Raw genomic sequence first — 26,232 nt, 5'->3', positions numbered from 1 at the left:
ACAAAAACTTAGCTTACATTGGTCTTAACAGGCAGCAGCTGGATTAAGCCATGTGAAATCAGGCAGACCAAACACTTTCAAAATAAACCATTACAATGCCACTTCAATTAAACGAATACTCGAAGCAACAAAATTTAATTTGAATATTTTTTTCTAATCGAATACTCGAGTTAATCGAATAAGGAACATAAAAAATTAAAATACCTGAGCTGAGCCTCAAACTGTATAAAAAATTAACAAATAAGGATCTAAGTACAACAAAAGAACAATTGGCTAACTTACATAGCAAAAGTCTGCTAGCTTAAATGCTATAAAATGCTAACTTTTTTTTTTTTAACAATACTCTTAACAAATGGTTCAGGCAATATACCTACGTATAAACTAAATTACAAATGCATTAAAAAACATTAGCTTAAACAAAAACTTAGCTTAAGTTGATTTTAACAGACAGCAGCTGGATTAAGCCATGTGAAATGAGGCAGACCAAACACTTTCAAAATAAACCATTACAATGCCACTTCAATTAAACGAATACTCGAAGCAACAAAATTTACTTCGAAATTTTTTTTTCTAATCGAATACTGGAGTTAATCGATTAATCGTTGCAGCACTAGACTAAGTACTTATTTGCCCCACTGTACTTTTGACCCTCTACAGTGGGACAAATGACAACACCTTCCATACTAAATGGTCAAGTCCAGTTTACTAACCCAAACCTACTCTGGCCTACAGTGTAATGTGAGCGAAATATGAGGCCTTGAAGAACTCATGTAGTGCAATGCGCACAGCTAAATTACAGAATTACCCATCCTTTTACATCTAACATCCCTCGTATGTCGACCTTTCTGTGGGCCTCAGTGGAGGGCTGCGCAGCAAAGCAACCGGGGCCATCCCATCAAAAAGTGAAGCGACGAAACTCTGAAAAGCTTTTAAGTAGACGGGCGCACAATAACCGTGACGTGCCTATCAAGAGAGGCGGCTGGTGGGCATATGGGAGGTGAGCGTGAAGTCATTAGGAAGTACAACCAGGAACACATGTAAGTAGAGAGAAAAGATGAGACGTTCCCTGGGAGCATCCGGAGCTTTTAGGAGCCGCCGGGTCAGTTCCGGCGTCACTTGGGGGGAAGGCTGGGAATGAAATAAATAAATAAAATACTAAGGATGGAGCCAATGTGCACAGTGTCGCTCTAATTGCCTGATTGTACTCAAATCATTCCGTTTGTGCGCGTGTATGTACGTGAACGTCTACGCTTGCGGGCATGGTGTTAAAAGCCTCGCAGGCACCCTGCTTTGAATTCAATAAGACTAGAATGTGTTGCTTTCCGAATGTCACTGCTGCTCAGTCAGTAGAAAACACATGCTCTCACAAACACGAAATAACACGCATAGAGCCATGTTTTGTGTCAACGCCCGTATCTCTTCTGCACATTAAAGAATCTTTTCCTTTTGGATTAAGAGCATGTATGTTTCTAAATCTTGTTACGTCACATGTTTAATCTTTATCCATGTGCTTATGTCTAAACAAGCCCTTTAAGATTAATCCGAGGCTGGCAACTAAACATTAGATTTTCTCATCAAATATATGTTCTTATCGATGTTAAATGCACGATTAGTCTTCTCTTTGATTTCAATTTTCCATTTCTTCCTGCAGAGAGTCAACGCCCTGGCTGAGCAGAAAGAAGTGCTGGTGTCCTACTTGGCAAAAACATCTCAGACCCCAGGACAGGTCCTTTCAGATTTTTTATTCTTTTTTGGTGGTTTTAGTATATAGTGTAGTAGGGTTGTTCCGATCATGTTTATTGCTCCCGATCGTTTTAGTTTGAGTATCTGCCGATCCCGATATTTTCCGATCCGATTGCTTTTTTTTTTTTGCTCCCGATTCAATTCCAATCATTCCCAATAATTTTTCCCGGTCATATACATTTTGGCAATGCATTAAGAAAAAAAATGAATAAAACTCGGACGAATATATACATTCCACATACAGTACATAAGTACTGTATTTGTTTATTATGACAGTAAATCCTCAAGATGGCATTTACGTTATTAACATTCTTTCTTTGAGAGGGATCCAAGGATAGAAAGACTTGTGACTTTGTATATTGTGACTTAATATTGCCATCTAGAGGATTTTTATGAGCTTTCAGTAAATGATAATTCAGCCATTTAACTTCTGCCCAAATGCATGACGGGAAGTGCAACCATGACTGTGCGTATTGGTACCAATTGATATATCTTCTCAGCGTTGGGAAATAAAATAGGGTGTTAAGAAAAGATCAACTACTACCTTTCTTCCCCACATTGCTTCCCACGATATTTCTGATCGTTGAGAGAGGGATTGTAAGGTTATAGCCTATTAAAAAGGCTTCAAAGGCTGCCAAAATTCTCTCTACTCATTTTACGTTGCGTTTAGTTCTATGTATACGTAATATGGCGCCATTATAGATTGAACGCGACAATGCGTGAGTGGGTAGGGCAGCGCATGCGTTTATTGTGTTATATTTTAATGTTAATACCGCCGTTGACGCGATAAATTTGACAGCCCCACTTTAAGCCAAAACTAAAGACTCTGGATGAGTGTAAGACATTTTGCCTGTAACGTTAAATACAATTAGAAAACGATTTAATTAAAACAAATATATATATATATATATATATTAAAAAAGGCATGTCCGATATTTTTTTGCCAATTCCGATACTTTGAAAATGACGTGATCGGACCCGATCGATGCCGATCGATCGGGACATCTCTATAGTGTAGTATTTGTAGTTTTCTACACGTCAACCTATAACACCTGAGCCTACTTTGTCTGAATTTGCATGCCTTTGATTTCAAAGAAAAAAAATGTTCACTATGGCCTGGGTTGGTCCTTTTTATCAGGACACCATAACCTTTGTTTCTAAACTGTTGTTATCTTCACTGGCCAATTTTAATCAAAATTTCGGACCCAAAAAGACAAAAAATCCCCAAATCTTTTGTCAAACTTTGTAATGTTGATGTTTTTCAAGCTTGATAATATGTATTCAACTTGTTAACGTAAACATTCAACAGAAAAAAATAAGACTGAATAGTTTTATATTTGACAATTTAACACAAACAGCAGGCATAGACATCATAGAGCCGAGATGTGGGGGCCTAATTTCAAAAATTTTAAGTTCAAATATTTTTAAAACCAAAGCTGCTACCGACCTAAAACCAAAACAGGCACCTACCTTAGCCATATATGAGTCTCCATGAGCAGCGGCATCAAAAAATTCAAAGTCATTCCCTTATAAAATCCCGATTCATTATTTTTTATTGGCATAACAAAACTTAAAATTAGGGTTGTTCCGATCATGTTTTTTTGCTTCCGATCCTGATCGTTTTAGTTTGAGTATCTGCCGATCCCGATATTTCCTGATCCGATTGCTTTTTTTTGCTCCCGATTCAATTCCAATCATTCCTGATAATTTTTCCCAATCATATACATTTTGGCAATGCAAGAAAAAAATGAATAAAACTCGGACGAATATATACATTCAACATACATTACAGAAGTACTGTGTTTGTTTATTATGACAATAAATCCTCAAGATGGCATTTACATTATTAACATTCTTTCTGTGAGAGGGATCCACGGATAGAAAGACTTGTAATTCTTAAAGGACAAATCTGACTTTGTATATTGTGACTAAATATTGCCATCTAGTGTATTTGTTGAGCTTTCAGTAAATGATACTGTAGCCATGCCCAAATGCATGATGGGAAGTGGAACCATGACTGCGCGTAGTGCTACCAATTGATATGTCTTCTCTGCGTTGGGAAATAACTTAAGGTGTTAAGAAAAAGATCAATTGCTACCTTGTTTCCCCACATTGCTTCCCATGATATCGTAGGGAGAGGGATTGTAAGGCTTTAGCCAATTAAAAAAAGGCTCCAAAGGCTGCCAAAATTCACTCTGCTCATTTTACACTGCCTTTAATCTTTCTATATAGGTAAAACGGCGTCATTACAGATTGAGCGCGTCAATGCGTGAGTGGGATGTGCAGTGTATGCATCAAATGCATTCAATATTTTAACGTGATACATTTTTTTAAAAAATTAATTACCGCGGTTATCGGGATAAATTTGATAACCCTACCTTAAGCCTAAACTAAAGACTCTGGATGAGTGTAACATATTATGTCTGTAACGTTAAATACAATTAGAAAACGGCTGATTTAAAAAATATATATTAGGGCTGTCAAACGATTAAAAAATTTAATCAAGTTAATTACAGCTTAAAAATTAATTAATCGTAATTAATCGCAATTAATCGCAATTCAACCCATCTATAAAATATGCCATATTTTTCTGTGAATTATATATATATTCTGTAAAATAAATTGTTGGAATGGAAAGATAAGACACAAGATGGATATATACATTCAACATACGGTACATAAGGACTGTAGTGGGCATTTCACTCTACTGTCATTTAAATCTGTCTATGCTGTCCTCACTCGGAAGCGTCTACTTTTTCCAAAGCTAGACAGCTAGTGAACGACGCCGTAATAATCAGACTTCTTCCTTTTTCATCTGATTTATTAACAAAATGGCCTCAAACCATTGTCCTCTTTAGACCGTCTTAAAACAACCAAAAAAAAGTACACAAGCATTGCATTAGCAACAACGTTAGCTTAGCACGCTATACAGGTTAACTAAACATAAACAAAAAGCGTCTCATACAAAAAATATAACATTTCGCTTACTAACATAATATGTACATTCTTTACAACAACCATACTTACGGACAAATCTTGTCCAAGGATCATATAAGCACAACAGAGACGTCGTGCAGCCATATTGAACTGGCAAGAAATCAATAAACCATGTCGCAAAGCGGCCACAAGAGTTCGCTGTTAGACAGCACAAAAAGCCTTGCTTTAAACTTACCAAAAGGCAGAATACTGTCTAAGCGGGACATGTGCGTTAATTGCGTCAAATATTTTAACGTGATTAATTTAAAAAATTAATTACCGCGCGTTAACGCGTTAATTTTGACAGCCCTAATATATATATATTTAAAAAAGGCATGGCCGATATTTTTTTGCCGATCCCGATACTTTGAAAATGACGTGATCGGACATCTCTATTAATTATTAATATAATTTTGAAAACAATTTAATGTAGGGAATCGGGTTCTAATCTGACAGTTGTGTTTTGCATGCTGTTCCTGAACGCACCATGTGACTGACGAGAAAGAGGTGCAGTAGAGTTTTTACTTTCGCTTTTCATGTTCTGTTGTTGTTGGCGTGGGTGTTGGGGACCGGTGAGCCCCTTTGTGTAGCCATTTCGCTCACATGCACACCACGCTCATATTTTTCTATAATTTCCTTCTTAATTTCAATGGTAAGCTTTACCTTTTTTCACCATTAACCTTCTTGGGACCCTGTTGATTTCTCTCACAAGAAAATCCGCCGTGAGTCCGTCTTGCGGGAAAACTATGAAATTCCGATGCTGTCGTAAATCGTCGTATTTTGAGCATGTCGTCATATTTAGAGACAAATATGACAAGTCAAATTTTTACGTTGAATGTCGAAAGGATCGTATGTCGAAGTACGACTGTTTTGTCGTTCAATGATAGATACAGTTTGAATTTTGTTGTTGTTAAAAAAAAGGGGAAAAAACTATTTTCAGGCGAATGGAAATGTTTTGGGTGTCAAACGAAAGGTTTCCAGTGTCGCGCGAGAATGCCAGTCATTTTGGTATTCGAACAGTGTTAATTGATAAAACGGTTTTGCCTGTGCGAGGTGTCAAAATAAGTGGGGAGAATAATAATTATTATTCTCATAATAAAATTGAGGAATTTTATAGATATAGCTTTCGCATAACATGCAAAGCCAGCATCACTTATGAAAGAAAATAGAAATTCAAGACATTGAATCAACATTACATATTCCTAGTGGTGAAAATATTTGGATCCTGTCATTCAATCCTCTACGACCACTTGATTACATGATGATAACAAAAGGCACATCAGGCTAATCCACATTGAAAACTGAAAATTGTTCTCACTTGTGACTTGACAGGTGGGCAAAATCAATAACTTGCTGACCCTGATCCCTGACTTCGCCGAGAAAGAAGTACTGTACTCGTACCTGATGAAGTGTCACGGTAAGAGCCGCACCCTCGAGTTTTCACGAAGGAAAGAATCGAGATCGTAAAATCATGTCCACTCTGTCACTTTACAAGGGAATTGTACAATGTGCCTAGATTTGTCTTAAGATATTTTCAGAGCAAGATTTTTTGTAAGGTTAGTCGTGAAATTTAGTTAATTTAGTTAATTTATTTTTTTGTGAGGTTGGCCATGAAGATTCCATATTTTTGGCATGAAATTCTGTTCTAAGCAGCGTTTTTTTTTTAGTCTGTCTTTTTTGAACGAAAATACTTATTAGTCTTAGTCATGTTCTAGTCATTTCAAAATGTGTTCGTCTTCGTCTAGTTTTAGTTGATTAAATCTTGTGCAAATTTCTTCTTGTTTTAGTCGACAGTTACTCACAATGTTTTCGTCTGTGAAATTCTAAAGTTTCAGTCCGAAAATAAAGGTTTCCAACCATTTTGAATGAACATACACAGTGTTTTAAGAGGACTTTCGCCATTCTGAAGCTAATGCTAACGCCAATGTTAACACTGGGAGTTACATTTAGCGTCTGATGATCACTCAGCACACACCTGCAAAGGCTAAAGCAGCATTGCATATTTCCTCTTGCTAAGATTAGAAAACAAATCGTACCGTGTAGGCTTGTTCCGATCATGATTTTTTGCTCCCGATCCGATCCTGATCGTTTTAGTTTGAGTATCTGCCGATCCCGATATTTCCCGATCCGATTGCTTTTTTTTTTTTTTTTTTGCTCCCGATTCAATTCCAATCATTCTTGATAATTTTTCCCGATCATATACATTTTGGCAATGCATTAAGAAAAAAATGAATATTTTTTATATATTTTTTTTTTTTTGCTATGTGTGGAAGTCGTTTAATGTTGTGAATCAACCGTTAAAGTTGTTAAATTTGCTCCTGTTATTGCATTAGTTCCCTTCTGTCTATTTTGGACATGTGTAACTTTTAAAACTGTTTCATCATTTAAAGATAGATTTAAGTCAAGATTTTGTCGATTTAGGAGCATTTTACATAAAAAGTTACTTACGTTCGCTTGGAAGGTTCTCTACAACAGAGCCTTCCTGAGAAGTCTACTGCTTTAACATGGCGGCTGTTTACTAACGCATCGAGTTCTTTATTATACATGTTGCTAATGCCGCCGTGTCTGTCATTGGCATCTAGTTCTGTGTATATGTGATATGTACCGAAGCATCATGTGGGCGTAGTTTGTGGGCTATAGGCTACAGTCAGGTATTATTGGAGCCACCTAGCATAGTAGCATCGCGTTTGCAACGGCGTCACACTCCCTTGCCTCCTCCCCACTCCTGCTCTGCTCTCTCGTCTCCGTGAGTCCATCTTTCTCAGACTTTTCTCACGGCACTCAACCAACATAGTAACGCATAGTAACGCACGCCTTTCCCGCCTCAGTAACGGTAACGCCGTTGCTAAGATGAGAAAAGTAATTAATTAGATTACTCACTACTGAAAAAAAAATACGCCGTTAGTAACACCGTTATTAACAACATTGGTAGTTAGCACGCATTTAGCAGTGTTTAGTCGTGTCACTCGTGTGACAGGCTACGCCTCTCTACCGACCAGTGAGTAAGCCTGTGCCCATTCCAAGCTCCTTTTGTGAAACGTGTGTCAGGTGCTGCTTGGTAAGTTTTGATTTCTTATCTTGGCTAGATATGCCATGTTGCTTTAGCCTCTAAAGGTCTGTGCTAAGTGATCATCACACACTAAACTAACTTGTAGCGTTAGCATTAGGGTTGTTCCGATCATGTTTTTTTGCTCCCGATCCGATCCCGATCGCTTTAGTTTGAGTATCTGCCGATCCCGATATTTCCCAATCCGATTGCTTTTTTTTTTTTGCTTCCGATTCAATTCCAATCATTCCCGATAATTTTTCCCGATCATATACATTTTGGCAATGCATTAAGAAAAAAATGAATAAAACTCGGACGAATATATACATTCAACATACAGTACACAAGTACTGTATTTGTTTATTATGACAATAAATCCTCAAGATGGCATTTACTTTATTAACGTTCTTTCTGTGAGAGGGAGCCACGGATAGAAAGACTTGTGACTTTGTATATTGTGACTAAATATTGCCATCTAGTGTATTTGTTGAGCTTTCAGTAAATGATACTGTAGCCATGCCCCAATGCATGATGGGAAGTGGAACCATGACTGTGCGTAGTGCTACCAATTGATATATCTTCTCTGCGTTGGGAAATAAACTAAGGTGTTAAGAAAAAGATCAATTGCTACCTTGCTTCCCCACATTGCTTCTCCTGATGTTTCTAATTGCAGGGAGAGGGATTGTAAGGCTTTAGCCAATTAAAATAAGCCTCTAAAGGCTGCCAAAATTTATTCTACTCATATTACGCTGCCTTTTATCTCTCTGTATAGGTAAAATGGCACCAGATTGAGCGCGACAATGCGTGAGTGGGTCGTGCAACGCATGCTTTAATTGCGTTAAGTATTTTAACGTGATACATTATTAAAAAAAGACTTATTACCGCCGTTATTGGGATAAATTTGTTAGCCCTACCTTAAGCCTAAACTAAAGACTCTGGATGAGTGTAACATATTATGTCTGTAACGTTAAATACAATTAGAAAACGATTTAATTTTTAAAATATATATATATATATACATATATATACATACAGTATATATATTTAAAAAAGGCATGGCCGATATTTTTTTGCCGATTCCGATACTTTGAAAATGACATGATCGGGACATCTCTAGTTAGCATAGCGTTCGCATTAGCATTTAGCGAGGTGACTCAGTGTCTTCTCAAACTCTTGGAAAACATTTTACGTACAGTTCATGGCGTCCAGGTGAATTTAATTAACTAACAAATAATGTGCTGCTTTCCTGCTGAGTTTGTATAATCATCATGAAAATGGGGATATCCTTGTAGACTCTACCGTTATGAGCTCATCTGTCATGCTCATTCGAAATTGTTAGAAAACTTTTTTTTTTTTATGTATTCAATTCAATTTTATTTGTATAGCCCTGCATCACAACAACGTTGTCTCAAAGGGCTTTGCAGAGACAATGTGATACATAATCAGAAACATCAAATGAAGCAACAAAGATGAATAAATAAATTCAAGTCCTGGGTATCCCCCATCCTTAGACCCTCCATGTCGGCAAGGAAAAACTCCAAAAACTCCAAAGTCTTTGGGAGACTATTCATGAACTAAAACCTTTGAAGCTTATTGACGAAAACATTTTGAGAATTGTCGACTAAGGGGCAGTTTACATGGCGATTCTGCGACACAAAGACGCAATGACTGAGTTGCGGACTCGCCTCGCGTGCATATGGTGTCGGCGAAGACGAAAAATTCTGAATCCTGCCTCCAAAGTGGAAGAATCTGATTGCGGGGGGTTAAGGGGGGCGTCCTCGGCATGCATATCAAAGGCTCCTGCGGCGCGAGACCGCGTCGTTAACGTCAGCACTCGTACACGTCACATTGGGCGTGCGCAGCGGTGTTACTAAACATTAAAAACAGCAAATATGGCGGAATGTCGGCTTTAATTTACTGTTTTAATAATATTTTTAAATTAAATATGTTGAACGTTTCAATTTTTCTGCCTTTTTGAGCAAAAGAAAAATGACATTGCTTTGAGTGGGCGGGCATATTTTTTTTCTGTGCTGAGGGAGCTTGGTGGTGTCAAAGTGCATCATTCTTTGTCGCCCAGTAAATCTGGCCCCCTAGGGCCTGGCATGAATACTACATCGTTTTCATGGGAATCGCGACATTGTTCAAATAGAGACGCAAATGCAAATTTGACATTTTTCGTATTCTCGGAGAGACACCATGTAAACGGCCCCTAAATCTAGACGAAGACGAACACATTTGAAAATGACTAAAATATTACTAAATGAACTATTTTCGTCTGAAAGACTAAGGCTAAAAGTAAAATGAGTGCCAAAAAAACAACACTGGTTCTAAATGGTCCTAGAAATGAATTAAGAATTTCACTTCTTGAAATTTGTAAAAACCCTGTATTAAGATGTCTTGGTCCCTAACTCCTGTGAAATGAGTGCTTTTTGTGTACATACGTGTATAAGTGAAGGCATAGTAGGAAGGACATGCAGACATTTTTGAAGAACATGTCCACTAATGAGTTAGCTGTCCTGCCTAGCCTTGCGTGCTAATCGTTACATGGCCCGCCACTCAGCACTTCTTTTGTCCGACATGCCGACCGTCCGTCTTTTGACTAGAATCCCGACCATTTTCTTCTGTTAGCTCAGCAGACATGACTATTTCATTAGCATTAGCTAGCTGCTCAAACAAGGTGCCCAGAGGAGAGACGTTTGCACACTTGGGTTTCGTCTTTATTTCTCAATAAAATAGACATAAACTGGTTCTTTTATGAATTAAACCTTTATTTAACAAGGAAGTGGGGAAACACCCTCACAACACATTATTGAATAAAAACTGTATTTATAGATTAATCATGACAAAGTTATAATGTATAGCAATTGAAGTGATCATTAATATTCAAAAAACCCTCTTGACTCCTATGAGTTTGCAAGGGGTTCCTCTATTTCAAATTTTCTTATGCTTTGCTCAAGGTTAGTAAAGTGGCATGAATGTGGCGAAAGTGCTCTTAAAGTGCTCGAACTTGAGAAAGCAAGGTCTGCTAATGGTTTTCCTTGTTGAGAATTTTGATTCTAATTCATTTGATATAATGCCGTCTATTTTTATTGTGATACAATCATTTTTAATATAGCAGAGCGAGGTGCTCTGAAAGCTTGAAAATCATCTTGAAAGTTCAATTTGACTTTAACAAAATTATATAAACCCTGTGTAATATTTTAAATATGCATTTAGAGTGTAACGAGGTAATGACCCACACTTCTCATGTATCGAATAATATGCGCCGTGTGTTAACATTTTTTTTTTCGTGGCAGCCGTGGACAAAGACCTGGAGGCGGCCAAGGCACTGTACGAGCGAATGCAAGAGGAGGGAGTAGTCGTGGACGAGCTGTCACTCAAGCGGCTGGCGGTGCTGTATCGCGGCGCAGGAAAGAAAGCACCCTTTCCTGAGCCCCCTGTAAGTCTCACTTTGCAGTCAACACAATAACCACAAATTGATCCGTAAAGTGTAATTCTTTAGTCAAGGAAATGCACTGACATACATACAGTGCTGGCCAAAAGTATTGGCACCCCTGCAATTCTGTCAAATAATGCTCAATTTCTCCCGGAAAATAATTACAATTACAAATGCTATGGTAGTAATATCTGCATTTTTTTGCTTGCAATGAAAAAACACAAAAGAGAATAGGAAAAAAATGAAATCATTATTATTTTACACAAAACTCCAAAAATGGGCCAGAAAAAGTATTGTCACCCTTTGAAAAATCATGTGATGCTTCACTAATTTGTGTAATTAACAGTACCTGTTACTTACCAGTGGCACATAACAGGTGGTGGCAATAACTAAATCACACTTGCACCCAGTTAAAATGGATTAAAGTTGACCCGACCTCTGTCCTTGTGTGTACCACATTGAGCATGGAGAAAAGAAAGAAGACCAAAGAGCTGTCTGAGGACTTGAGAAGCAAAAATATGAGGAAGCATGGGCAATCTCAAGGCTACAAGTCCATCTCAAAAGACCTGAATGTTCCTGTGTCTAACGTGCACAGTGTCATCAATAAGTGTAAAGCCCACGGCACTGTTGCTAACCTCCCAAGATGTGGACGGAAAAGAAAAATTGATGAGAGATTTCAACGAAAGATCGTGCGGGTGGTGGATAAAGAACCTCGACTAACATCCAAACAAGTTCAGCCTGTCCTGCAGTCCGAGGGTACAACAGTGTCAACCCGTACTATCCGTCGGCATCTGAATGAAAATGGACTCTACCCAGGAAGATCCCACTTCTGACCCAGAGACATAAAAAAAGACAGGTGGAATTTGCCAAAACTTAGCTGAGAAAGCCAAAAATGTTTTGGAAGAATGTTCTCTGGTCAGATAAGACAGAAGTAGGGCTTTTTGGGATAATGTATCCACATAATCTTTACTAGGAAAAAAACGAGGCCTTCAAAGAAAAGAACACGGTCCCCACAGTCAAAAATGTCGGAGGTTCCCTGATGTTTTGGGGTTGCTTTGCTACCTCTGGCACTGGACTGCTTGACATTGTGCATGGCATTATGAAGTCTCAAGACTACCAACACATTTTGCAGCATAATGTAGAGCCCAGTGTGAGAAAACTGGGTCTCCCTCACAGGTCATGGGTCTTCCAGCAGGACAATGACCCAAAACACACTTCAAAAAGCGCTAGAAAGCATTGGAGACTTCTAAAGTGGCCAGCAATGAGTCTAGACCTGGATCCCATAGAACACCTGTGGAGAGATTTGAAAATGGCAGTTTGGAGGGCACCCTTCAAATCTCACAGACCTGGAGAAGTTGACCAAAGAAGAATGGTCTAAAATTCCAGCAGAACATTGTAAGAATCTCATTGACTCCATTTTAGTCAGAGAAGTTGTCTACAAATGGAGAGAGTTTGGCACTGTTGCTTCTCTCCCAAGGAGTTGCCGTCCACCAAAGATGACGCCAAGAGTTCAGCGCAGAACACTCAGAGATGTAAAAAAGACACCCTAGAGTGTCTGCTAAAGACTTACAGAAATCACTGGCACAGTCCAATATCTCTGTGTACAGATCAACTATTTGTAAAGGTATGGCCAAGAATGGTGTTCGTGGGAGGACTCCACGGATCAAACCACTGCTGTCTAAAAACAAAAAAAAAAAAACATTGTTGCTCGTTTAATGTTCGCAAAAAGGCACTTGGACACTCCACAGAAGTTTTGGCAAAATATTTTGTGGACTGATGAAACCAAAGTTCAATTGTTTGGGAGTAACTCACAACGTCGTGTGGAGGAAAAATGGAACAGCTCACCAACAACAACACCTCATCCCTACCATGAGGCATGGTGGAGGGAGCATCGTGATTTGGGGCTGTTTTGCTACCTCAGGGCCTGGACAATTTGCAATCATGAATGAATGAATGAATGAATTCAAACGTTAATCAGGATGTTTTGCAGGAAAACCTGAGGCCGTCTGTCAGACAGTTGAAGCTAAAAAGAGGATGGATGCTGCAAGAAAACAATAATCCAAAACACAGAAGTAAAAAACTTCAGAATGGTTTCAGAAAAACAAAATACACGTTCTGGAGTGAAGTCAAAGTCCAGACTTGAACCCCATTGAGATGCTGTGGCATGACGTAAGGACAGCTATTCATGCCAGACATTCAAAGAACTATAGCAGTTTTGTAGAGAAGAATGGGCCAAGATTAGTCCAGATCAATGTGCCATCCTGATCTGCAGCTACAGGAAGCATCTGGTTGAAGTTATTGCTGCCAAAGGGGAAGGGTAGGGCACAAAGTATTAAATGTGATGGTTCACTTACTTTTTCCCCCTTCTTCTGTCATTGTTTGCTTGCCTGGCCAGACTCTTCTCCCTGTATTTTTCAAACACTGAGAGAAATAGTCTGGGAACCATCCCATTAACGGCCTCTCGAGCAGGTACAAAATCAATCGACAAATCAGATTCGTTTATTTGCGTGACGTGTTCTTAACGAGCAACGTCACTCTTGCGCGTCGGAAGTCGTCTCCTCAACAACACAGATGGTGAACGGGAGAGCCGAGAATATGTTCCAATCCACGGTAAAATCCGTTTTAAATGACCAAAAACACATCGACACGAGTCATTGACAACAGTCCGTCTCGCGCTAGCCATGTTGAATAAACTCCGCTCTCCTCGTATGTTTACTTCCGCGCGCAAGTCCCTCGTCCTGCCCTCGTCGTTTTACCAACGTCACGTCTGCCCGTCGCTGATTGGTCCACTCCGCTGCCTGTTTCCTGTGGCCTGCTCCGCCCTGGAAATTGTATCCGCTGAATGGTAGCCTGGTAGTCTGGTGTACCAGGCAAATTGTTTGCAGACTATCCTAATTATTCATTCATTCATTCATTTTCCATGCCGCTTCTCCTCACGAGGGTCGCGGAGGCGCTGGACCCCATCCCAGCCAACTACGGGCAGTAGGCAGGGGACACCCTGAACTGGTTGCCAGCCAATCGCAGGGCACAAGGAGACATACAACCATTCACGCACACACTCATACCTACGGACAATTTAGAGTGTTCAATCAGCCTACCATGCATGTTTTTGGGATGTGGGAGGAAACCGGAGTTCCCGGAGGAAACCCACGCAGGCACGGGGAGAACATGCAAACTCCACACAGGAAGGCCGAAGCCCGGGATTGAACCCTTGATCTCAGAACTGTGAGGCAGATGTGCTAACCACTAAGCCACCGTGCCGCTCTATCCTAATTAAAAGATGAAAAACTATAAATGTTTGGGTGGTTTTAGTTAAGCAGACTGTTTTTTTCATCTGTGTGATTTTGACAAAGATGCAGAAATTATGCAGAAATATGAGAAATTCCAAAAGTTTCAGATACTTTTTCATACCCCAGTACAATTATCCTCAATTGTTCACTGTTGAAATAGTGAGCTAAAATAACTCTTCAGAACTTTAAATGCTTTAACTCTAAAAAGGGACAGAAACCTTTCCACTCTCAGATCATGCACGGATGCTCTAACAACTTTGATACCAAAATTAACAGGTCCCATGTGCGCTGCAGTATTTGCAGCATAGTGACGACGTAGCAATCTGTTCTCGTGCTTGTTTTTTGTATTTTGTTTCTCCTCCATGTAGTTTGCTTGTGAAATGGTATCAATGAGTGTTGTCTGGCTATTTCTGCTACTTTTGAGCCTTTTAGCACTTGACACATTATGTAAGTTGATGTGGGACTATTTTCGGCAGACACACGTATATACACTTGCACTCTTAGAGGGCTCTCATGTTGACGCTGTGACCCCCGGAGGCAGGTGCACCGGCAGCCTGACTCACCTGCGGGATGAAGTTAAGAGAGGCTCTTATATTATTCAACACACATCAGGAGAGTGAAGTGATGCTCGGCCTTTTGGATGGAGGTAGACATGAATGCCTTAATAAAACCTCCACTCCACCTCTTTAATGACACTCACCGATAAACCAATAAACCAAATTTGGATCGGCGAGTCATTGCAAATACAAGTTTGTTAATTCACAGCTCCCCTGGTCTTACTTTTGTTTAAAGGTGTGTGTTATTCAATGAAAAATTGAGGAAAAAAATTCAGTGGCGCCTCCAGAAATTTTTCATAGGGGTGGCCAGATGGGGCCACTTAAAATCTCGGGGTGGCCAAAACTAAAAGCCATAATTTCAGGTTTTCATTATATTATTGCAGTAAAAAGGTCAGGGAAAAACTATCGGAAAGACTTAAGGACACGGCTACTGATATACTTTGGTGTATTGTGTAATATTTGATGTTACGAATGATTTAATGTGCATAGTCCATAACAGGGGTGTGACAAAATATTGAAATGGTGATATACCGTGATACTTTGTATCCCAAAAGGTTATCGATATACTCCTGTCAAGAATAGAGATATCGTTTTAAAAAGATGTCGATGTTTTTAAAAAAAAAAAAAAAAAAAAAAGAACCATCAAGTTGCTACCAAAATCTTCCACCATAATAGTGTCTCAGTTACAGTTGTGGTCAAAAGTTTACATACACTTGTGAAGAACATAATGTCATGGCTCTCGTGAGTTTCCAGTTATTTCTACAACTCTGATTTTTCTCTGATAGAGTGATTGGAACAGATACTTCTTTGTCACAAAAAACATTCATGAAGTTTGGTTCTTTTATGACTTTATTATGGGAGAACAGAAAAAAGTGATCAAATCTGCTGGGTCAAAAATATACATACAGCAGCGCTAATATTTGGTACCATGTCCCTTGGCCATTTTCACTTCAATTAGGCGCTTTTGGTAGCCATCCACAAGCTTCTGGCAAGCTTCTGGTTGAATCTTTGACCACTCCTCTTGACAGAATTGGTGCAGTTCAGTTAAATTTGATGGCTTTCCGACATGGACTTGTTTCTTCAGCATTGTCCACAAGTTCTCAATGGGGTTTAAGTCAGGACTTTGGGAAGGCCATTCCAAAACCTTAATTCTAGCCTGATTTAGCCATTCCATTACCACTTTTGATGTGTGTTTGGATTCATTGTCCTGTTGGAACACCCAACTGCGCCCAAGACCCAATCTTCGGGCTGATGACGTTAGGTTATCTTGAAGAATTTGAAGGTAATCCTCCTTCTTCATTATCCCATTTACTCTCTGTAAAGCACCAGTTCCATTGGAAGCAAAACAGCCCCACAGCATAATACTACCACCACCGTGCTTGACAGTAGGCATGGTGTACTTGGGGTTAAAGGCCTCACCTTTTCTCCTCCAAACATATTTCTGGGCATTGTGGCCAAACAGCTCGATTTTTGTTTCGTCTGACCACAGAACTTTCCTCCAGAAGGTCTTATCTTTGTCCGTGTGATCAGCAGCAAACTTCAGTCGAGCCTTAAGATGCCGCTTTTGGAGCAAGGGCTTCCTTCTTGCACGGCAGCCTCTCAGTCCATGGAGATGCAAAACACGCTTGACTGTGGACACTGACACCTGTGTTCCAGCAGCTTCTAATTCTTGGCAGATCTGCTTTTTGGTGATTCTCGGTTGAATCTTCACCCTCCTGACCAGTTTTCTCTCAGCAGCAGGTGATAGCTTGCGTTTTCTTCCTAATCGTGGAAGTGACAAAACAGTGCCGTGCACTTTATACTTACAAACAATTGTTTGCACTGTTGCTCTTGGGACCTGCAGCTGCTTTGAAATGGCTCCAAGTGACTTTCATGACTTGTTCAAGTCAATGATTGTTCAAGTCAATAATCACTCACTAGAAATTGCTCATTCGTGTTGCTGTATGTATAATTTTGACCCAGCAGATTTGATCACTTTTTCTGTTAACCAATAATAAAGTCATAAAAGAACCAAACTTCATGAATGTTTTTTGTAACAAAGTAGTATCTGTTCCAATCACGCTATTGGAGAAAAATCAGAGTTGTAGAAATAACTGGAAACTCAAGAGAGCCATGACATTATGTTCTTCACAAGTGTATGTAAACTTTTGACCACAACTGTATGTGTTTTCTTTATTCTGCCATCATAAAACCTTAAATGTTTCATTGGCATCAGAGCAATACAGCTTTAATCTGGTTGTGTCTGTGTGGGGGGGTGCATGTATTCAAAAATGTTTCGGGAAAAAAAAAAACTGAAACCTTGACGTAAACACTTGTGTTGAATAATTATGTCACAGCAGCCATTACCAATAAGTTGTCTGAAGTGTACTGTTAAAGCTGCAAGTCATTTGTGTTAGAATGACATGTTTGCACAGTCGTCATATTGATTTTTATAATGTTGTACATTTTTCAAGTCATACAAGCTGTTATAAATGTTCACACTAGAATTCTTATTGTTTACAAGATTTTTTTTTAAATACTTAATGTTTAGACTGCATGTGCAATTGTTAAATTGAAAGCAGGTAAATACATTTAACGAGAAACGGTTAATTTGTATTCCATGCATTGATTCAAATTTTCAAATTATATAACAGTCCGCTTGGGCGAATTTATCGTCATTTATCGTTATCGAGGTAAATCTGCTCAATTTATCGTGATTTGTACTTAAGGCCATATCGCCCAGGCCTATTCCACTCTGCCTCTTATCTCTTTATATAAGTAAAACGGCGCCATTGCAGGCTGTTTGCGGCAATGCGTGAATGAGTCGTACCGAGAACGCGTTAATTGCGATAAATATTTTCACGTGATTAATTTTTAAAAATTTAATTACCGCCCGTTAACGTGATGAATTTGACAGTCCCTATATTTAACAAAACAAAATAAATGCATTCATTTGGGATGAAATGCATAACTGATGCTACAACAATCCAACGATATACTGGCAAGCGGGGTGGCCAGTGGGGTGGCAAACCCCTGGTGGCGCCACTGAAAAAATTGCACCAAAATTTCCAATATTGGCATAACCAAGGTCAAATAGCAGGGGTGGCCCAGGCCATTTGGGGGCCCTAAGCAAAAAAGGGGCTCATATTTTTGGCCCACCATTTCGTCACAGTGTACTGTGAAACCCATACATGCAATCCAACCCATACGTCCATATTTTGTATATGAATCAGATTTTGTTGCACTGCATACTTCAAACTTCTCACCCCAAATGATTGTCAGTACTTACAGTAGATAGAGCCAAACCTTTTTCTAAAAGAGGAAAAAAAGAAGTTAAGGAAGAACTTTTATTTTTTAAAGCTTGTAATCAAGTATCAAAACTCACAAAAGTCAAATAAAGCAAACAAAATAGAATATAAATTAAACAATTGCCAGATTGGGGGCCCCCTAGTGGTCAGGGGCCCTAAGCAGCTGCATAATCTGCGTATAGGCTGGGCCGGCCCTGCCAAGTAGTAATATGAAACACATTTCATCTGCTAAAAATGATTAGAATTACAAGTCAAAGCACTATTATACTTTCCACAAAACCCTTTGTCCACTCGAACAAGAAAAAATACACTTTGAGTGGATCAAAACACTGATTAATTAACCAAGAGGAGGCCAGCACTGTAGACTGTATGTGTGTTAGTGTGCGGGCTTTAAATCCCTTCTTTGTGTATTAATGGGGATTTAAAGATGAAACGAGACAACCTGTTTGGAGAGTGCAGGCTATTTAAACACCCCCAGGAGGGCGCACTCACAATGCCCTCCCCCCATCACCTGAACGCCATTTTAGGTTTATCGCTCATCTACTGTCGCTTTTTCTCTGTGTGCAGGAGTCGTTCAAGTTCTACGCTGACAAATTGAAAGAGAGCACAGTCAAAGCTTAACCCATTGAAGAATAAAGAACTTCCACTGTTGTCATCCCTCCATTCTTTTTGTTTTTTATACATTATGTAAGTAGTGTTCCAATCATGTCCCCTGCTCTTAATATGACTTCGATGACTGTGCACAGAAGTATTTATGCTAATAAATGATGTTTGGAAGTAATAATCTTGTTTAAATTCAGTGTGTTCTCACATTCCAGGAACTTTGTCACACCAGAACACATTTATTTACACATGGTATGGCAGGAAATTAGGTACCCACAATTTAGCCCTTTAATTTCCAGAAAGAGACCTTAATTTTCGGACTGTAAGCCGTTACTTTTTTCCCTTATAGTGCAGTGCACCTTATTGGTTGAGTTATTTGGGTTAATAGTAAGGTTGTTCCAATCATGTGTTTTTTGCTTCCAATCGTTTTAGTTTGAGTATCTGCCGATCCGGATATTTCCCGATCCGATTGCTTTTTTTTTGCTCCCGATTGAATTCCAATCATTCCCGATAATTTTTCCCGATCATATACATTTTGGCAATGCATTAAGAAAAAAATGAATAAAACTCGGACGAATATATACATTCAACATACAGTACATAAGTGCTGTATTTGTTTATTATGACAATAAATCCTTAAAATGGTATTTACATTATTAACATTCTTTCTGTGAGAGGGATCCACGGATAGAAAGACTTGTGACTTTGTAAATTGTGACTAAATATTGCCATCTAGTGTATTTGTTGAGCTTTCAGTAAATGATACTGTAGGCATGCCCAAATGCATGATGGGAAGTGGAACCATGACTGTGTGTAGTGCTACCAATTGATATATCTTCTCTGTGTTGGGAAATAACATAAGGTGTTAAGTAAAAGATCAATTGCTACCTTGCTTGCCACATTGCTTCCCATGATATTTCTAATCATAGGGAGAGGGATTGTAAGGCTTTAGCCAATTAAGAAAAAGGCTCCAACGGCTGCCAAAATTCACTCTACTCATTATACGCTGCCATTTACCTCTCTATATTGGTAAAACGGTGCCATCACAGATCGAGCGTGACAATGCGTGAGTGGGTTGTGCAGCGCATGCATTAATTGCATTAATTATTTTAATGTGATACATTTTTAAAAAATTAATTACCGCCGTTTTGGGATAAAGTTGATAACCCTACTGTAAGCCTAAAGACACAGGATGAGTGTATTATGTCTGTAACATTAAATACAATTACAAAACAATTTAATTTAAAAAAATTATATATATTAAAAAAAGGCATAGCCGATATTTTTTTGCTGATTCCGATACTTTGAAAATGACGTGATTGGACCCGATCGATCGGGACATCTCTAGTTAATAGGTAAAACTTTTATTTGACAGCAGCATTAGAAGACTGTCATAATATCACACGTTGCTGACAAAGTGTTAGCAGTTGATATTTGGTGTAAAATATCAATGATTAATCAATTAAAGTAATTGCTTCGAATCCAATTTTGCTACATCAATGATTCATTTAACTAGATTGGCGTTGTAATGATTTGTTTCGAAAGTGTTGCATTTAGTTTTTTTATTTTGGGGGAGGGATACACTGACCTCTAGTGGCAACAGTGATTATGACAATTTGTCTAACAGCTGAATCCAGCTGCTCCCTGTTCAGACCCACACAAGGTAAGTTTGAGCGAATGTTTGTTTATGCTAGGGTGACCATATTTTTATTTTCGAAAAAGAGGACACTCAGCCCGGCCTCAAGATTCTTGAATTTTACTCGAAGTTCACTCAAAGATGCCTATATCACCTTAATGTATTTAAAGTGTGCCCCCTCACTCTGTATGGAAAAATGCAGTTTGAAAAATATAAAAAAAATTAAATAATGACTAAAAAAATATATGTATATTTATTAGGGGTGTCAAACAATTAAAATTTTTAATCGAGTTAATTACAGCTTAAAAATTAATCGTAATTAATCGCAATTAATCGCAATTCAAACCATCTATAAAATATGCCATATTTTTCTGTAAATTATTGTTGGAATGGAAAGATAAGACACAAGATTGATATATATATATATACATATATACATATATACAGGGTGACCCCAAAAAAAGTTTACACTGCTATAATACAACTTAAATGCCATGTTTATTCAGTTTAGAATTAGAATTGAATCACAAATTATACATTATTGTAAAGAACATGTACAGTACACTATTTTTCAATGTGTCCTCCCTTAAGTGTCACAACAGCCTCCAGGCGCCTGCGGAACGCTTCTTTATGTAGGATGCTGTCATCTTTTCCCAAGATCTAACAATGGACCTCTCCAAGGCTGCCACAGAAGTTTGTGGCTTCTTACAGGCACTGTCCTCCACAGTTGCCCATGTGCTATAATCCAGGGGATTGAGATCTGGACTCTGGGGTGGCCACATATCACCTTGTCAATCAACTTTTTGGTCCGCACAAATCGGCACTTCCAGACCCAGGTTTTCGTGAGGCTGTTCCAATATCTTTCAGCTTCTTTTTAACTTTGTAGACTGCACATCTGGATATTCTCAGATTTGCTGCAATCTCAGTATGTGTCAGACCGGCACGCAGCAATTCAGGTACAGCTAAAGTTTTCTTCATTTTCAGCAGAAGCACAGGAATTGTAGAGACGAGAGATTACCAGCTGCACTGAGTGACCTTAATGTATCACTTAACCATGACAACCTATTTAGATATGTTTCAATGGCTTTTAAACAAGCAGTCAACTGAGTGTAAACTTTTTTTTTGGGTCACCCTGTATATATATATATATATATACATATATATATATATATATATATATATATATATATATATATATATATATATATACAACATGCGGTACATAAGGACTATTTGTTTATTATAACAATAAATCAACAAGATGGCATTACCATCATTAAAATTGTTAAAGCAAACCATGGATAGAAAGACTTGTAGTTCTTAAAAGATAAATGTTAGTACAAGTTATAGAAATTTTATATCAAAACCCCTCATGTTTTCGTTTTAATAAAATTTGTAAAATTTTCAATCAAAAAATAAACTAGTAGCCCGTTATTGTTGATGTCAATAATTACTTACACAATGCTCATGGGTGCTGAAGCCTATAAAATCAGTCGCACCCAAGCCCAAGCAGAGGGCGGCAAAACTCCGAAAAACACAAGTACACCTTTCACTGTGCTGTCATTTTAATCTGTTTGAGTAGGGCATTTGTGTGTTAATTGCGTCAAATATTTTAACGTGATTAATTAAAAAAATTAATTGCCGCCCGTTAACGCGATAATTTTGACAGCACTAATATTTATATAATGCAGACCCATGGACATGTAGTCCAGTCAATACACATACACACAGTAGGCTATGTGCCAACTAAACATTTTAAATTACTATCACAATTGTCCTTGTCAAATTGTTATTCCAATTCAATGTTCTAGATTGCACACAAACAGCAACCAAAATAAACTGACAAACTATTCAACCAGCATGTTTCCAAACGTAGCAGTTCAAAACTACGTTTCCCATAATGCCTAGCATGGTTTAGCTTACTGATAGCTAGATGAGGCAAAAATCAAATTTTGCTATAAAAGTTTACAATCATCGGCAGCGCAAAAATGCGACACCAAACGGGATTTTACAGTCAAAGCTCCGACAGAAATCAACTGATGCCATTATATACGTATTTATTCGTAAAAAACTGGGCAGGCGTTGTGGCCAAATCGTCCACCCAGTAGATGGCGGTAATGCCTAATGATAGGGGTAAACTGCCAACAAAAGAAGAACTACTCCTTCCCTCCCTACTACTAGGAGCTGTGTCATCGTAGGCAGGCGCTGCCACCCAGCGGCTGGAGGGGTTCTCTTCAAATTGGTCCCGTGAAAAATCATAAAAACCGGACATTTTTATGAATTCATAAAACCCGCCCGGACGACAAGGATACTACGTGAAAGTAAGACTTGTCCGGGCAAAAGAGGATGTTTGGTCACCCTAGTTTATGCCATAGACTTCATAATGTATTGACGGGGCGCGGAGCCGTTTCATAGTGGGCCTATCTCCGCCAAAGCTGACAGAGTGGAAACACAAAGAGCTTTTTCCGTTGAGAATTGTGGTGAATAAATGCTTAAATCCATGAATTCTTTATAGGTATGGATGTAAAACAGTATCGATTCTTGGTTAATAAGTAAAAAAACGGACAGTTAGCATTTATTTTATGTAAATATTGCGAACTATGATGCTAGTCAGTGAGCAAATTAGCGGACGCCATATCACAGACAAAGAGCTTTTTCCGTTGAAAATTCTGGTGAATAAATGCTTAAATCCCTGTATTCTTTATAGATATGGATGGAAAACAGTCTCAATTCTTGGTTAAAAGCAAAAAAAAAAAAAAAAAAAAAACGTGCAGTTACCATTTTTTACGTAAAAATGCAAACTATGATGCTAGTCAGTAAGCAAATTAGCGGCCGCCATATGTAAACGAAGAACTTTTTCCGTTGAAAATTATTGTGAATAAATGTTTCAATCCCTGAATTCCTTATAGATATGGAGTTTCGATTCTTGGTTAAAAGCAAAAAAAAAAAAACGGGCAGTTAGCATTTATTTTACGTAAATATGTCGAATGTGCTGCTAGCCTTTAAGTCACTGTGGCTACCCACTTAGTACAACAAAGAGCTTTTTACATTGAAACTTGTGAATAAATGCTTAAATCCCTGAATTCTTTTTTAGATAAGGACGTAAAACCGTCTCGGTTCTTGGTTAAAAGCAAAAAAAACGGGCAGTTAGCATTTATTTTACTTAAATATTGCGAACTATGATGCTTGTCAGTGAGCAAATTAGCGGACGCCATATCACAGACAAAGAGCTTTTTCCGTTGAAAATTCTGGTGCATAAATGCTTAAATCCCTGTATTCTTTATGGGTATGGATGTAAAACAGTATTGATTCTTGGTTAGAAAGAAAAAAAGAAAAAAAAACGGGCAGTTAGCATTTATTTTACGTAAATATTGCGAACTATGATGCTAGTCAGTGAGCAAATTAGCGGACGCCATATCACAGACAGAGCTTTTTCCGTTGAAAATTCTTGTGAGGAAATGCTTAAATCCCTGTATTCTTTATAGATATGGACGTAAAACAGTCTCAATTCTTGGTTAAAAGCAAAAAAAAAAAAAAAACGTGCAGTTACCATTTATTTTACGTAAAAATGCAAACTATGATGCTAGTCAGTAAGCAAATTAGCGGCCGCCATATGTAAACGAAGAGCTTTTTCCGTTGAAAATTATTGTGAATATATGCTTCAATCCCTGAATTCCTTATAGATATGGAGTTTCGATTCTTGGTTAAAAGCAAAAAAAAAAACAGGCAGTTAGCATTTATTTTACGTAAATATGTCGAATGTACTGCTAGCCTTTAAGTCACTGTGGCGACCCCCTTAGTACAACAAAGAGCTTTTTACATTGAAACTTCTTGTGAATAAATGCTTAAATCCCGGAATTCTTTTTTAGATATGGACGTAAAACCGTCTCGATTCTTGGTTAAAAGCAAAAAACCGGGCAGTTGGCAGTTATTTTCCGTAAATAGTGCAAAGTATAATGCCAATGCTGTAGCGGCTAATTTTTCCCATTGATTTTTTTTTTTCACGTTTCAAAATGCACGCGTGGTACGAAAAATATGATAATTACCTTGAATCCTCGAACAAATGGCTCCTCAGACAATCCTTCCTGTATGTATGCAGTACAGCTTTTGCACTTTTTCAACCTAAATCCGGCATTAGATCGCTGCATGTGACCGACTGCTGGTAAATGAAGCGCTGTGTGGGTCGGCCCCTTTCGGGAAGGCGTGACGCAATGAATGGGGAATGTGTCACGTCATCATGAAGTCTATGTTTATGCATTCGTAATTTAGTTTTGAAGTTTATTTAGCAGTTTTCTATGAGAATGTGTTTGATTTGTTTAGAAAAACGTTTAAAAAAAAAAAAAAAAAAAGCCTTTTATGGCATTTAAGCTAGCGGACTTTTGCTATGCAAGTTAGCTGATTGTTCTTTTTTTGTACTGAGATCTCATTTTTTAAAATACCGTTTCAGGCTAAGGTCAGGTATTTTAGTTTTAAACCCATTTATTGCTCTTGTGAAATGAAAGCCCAATTCTAAATAGTTTGAAGAAACACAGGTATTTTATTTTGTATTTTGTAATGCTCATTTGAAAGTGCAATCTTAGCTAGCCAAAATAAATGTTATTGCAAGCATAAACATGTGTTTCTTCGTTTAACATCTCCTTAAATTTGCTCTGCAATGCATTAAATGTAATTCAATTAACTGTTTGAAGTGGATTAATCGATAGATTACTCGATTACTTAATCGATAGCTGCAGCTCTGGTGTAAATATCCCAAAATACAGTGAGGACAACTGTGGCTTATAAACCAGTGCAGCTTATCTATGAACAAATGCCGTTTTTGTGTCAGATTTGGTGGGTGGCGGCTTATAGTCCAAAAATTATGGTGTATATGAAATAAATCTTAGTAAGTAAACACATACAGTATATCATCAGACATTGACAAAACAAAAAAAATAAAATTTTCAAGATGAATTTTCCTTATATCATTTTTTTTTTTTTAATAGCTGTAAAAGCAATTTTACAATGCCTAAACTTGTTCACCGAAAATAAAACCAACAAACCTAACTCAATAAAAGTAGGGCTGTCAAACGATTAAAATTTAATTGAGTTAATCACAGCTTAAAAATTAATCGTAATTGATCGCAATTCAAACCATCTATAAAGTATGCCATATTTTTCCGTAAATTATTGTTGGAATGGAAAGATAAGACACAAAACTGATATATACATTCAACATACTGTACATAAGTACTGTATTTGTTTATCATAACAAATCAAGATAACATTCTGTTAAAGCGATCCATGGATAGAAAGACTTCATTCTTAAAAGATAAATGTTAGTACAAGTTATAGAAAAATAATATTAAACCCCCTCAATGTTTTCGTTTTAATAAAATTTGTAAAATTTTCAATCAAAAAATAAACTTGGAGCTCGCCATTGTTGATGTCAATAATTACACATGGTGCTTAAACCCATAAAATCAGATGCACCAAAGCGCCAGCAGAGGGAGACAAAAAAAAAACCACAAGAAGTGGACATGACACTGGGCGGTCATTTTAATCTGTTTGAGCGGGGCATGTGCGTTAATTGCTCCAAATATTTTAACGTGATTAATTTTAAAAAATTTAATTACCGCTAGTTAACGCGATAATTTTCACAGCCCCAACTAAAACTAAAAA

The 26,232-nt window shown here is 38.0% G+C and overlaps 1 protein-coding gene across 1 annotated transcript in view; it reads left to right on the top strand.

Moving 5' to 3' along the window:
* lrpprc (leucine-rich pentatricopeptide repeat containing) overlaps window positions 1-19,130 on the top strand; it is a 206,875-nt gene extending 187,745 nt beyond the window's left edge. Inside the window, exons 35-38 of the mRNA XM_057849140.1 lie at window positions 1,652-1,726; window positions 6,052-6,136; window positions 11,062-11,204; window positions 18,903-19,130. Coding sequence (XP_057705123.1) covers window positions 1,652-1,726; window positions 6,052-6,136; window positions 11,062-11,204; window positions 18,903-18,956 — 357 coding nt within the window. The 3' untranslated portion in view covers window positions 18,957-19,130. The remainder of the gene's footprint in view (window positions 1-1,651; window positions 1,727-6,051; window positions 6,137-11,061; window positions 11,205-18,902) is intronic.
* The last annotated feature ends 7,102 nt before the right edge of the window (window positions 19,131-26,232 follow it).

The sequence above is a fragment of the Corythoichthys intestinalis genome, chromosome 10 (genome assembly GCF_030265065.1).
Source record: "Corythoichthys intestinalis isolate RoL2023-P3 chromosome 10, ASM3026506v1, whole genome shotgun sequence".
NCBI lineage: Eukaryota > Metazoa > Chordata > Actinopteri > Syngnathiformes > Syngnathidae > Corythoichthys > Corythoichthys intestinalis.
The sequence above is the reverse complement of the archived record's forward strand: the minus strand, read 5'-3'. Positions and strand labels throughout refer to the sequence as shown.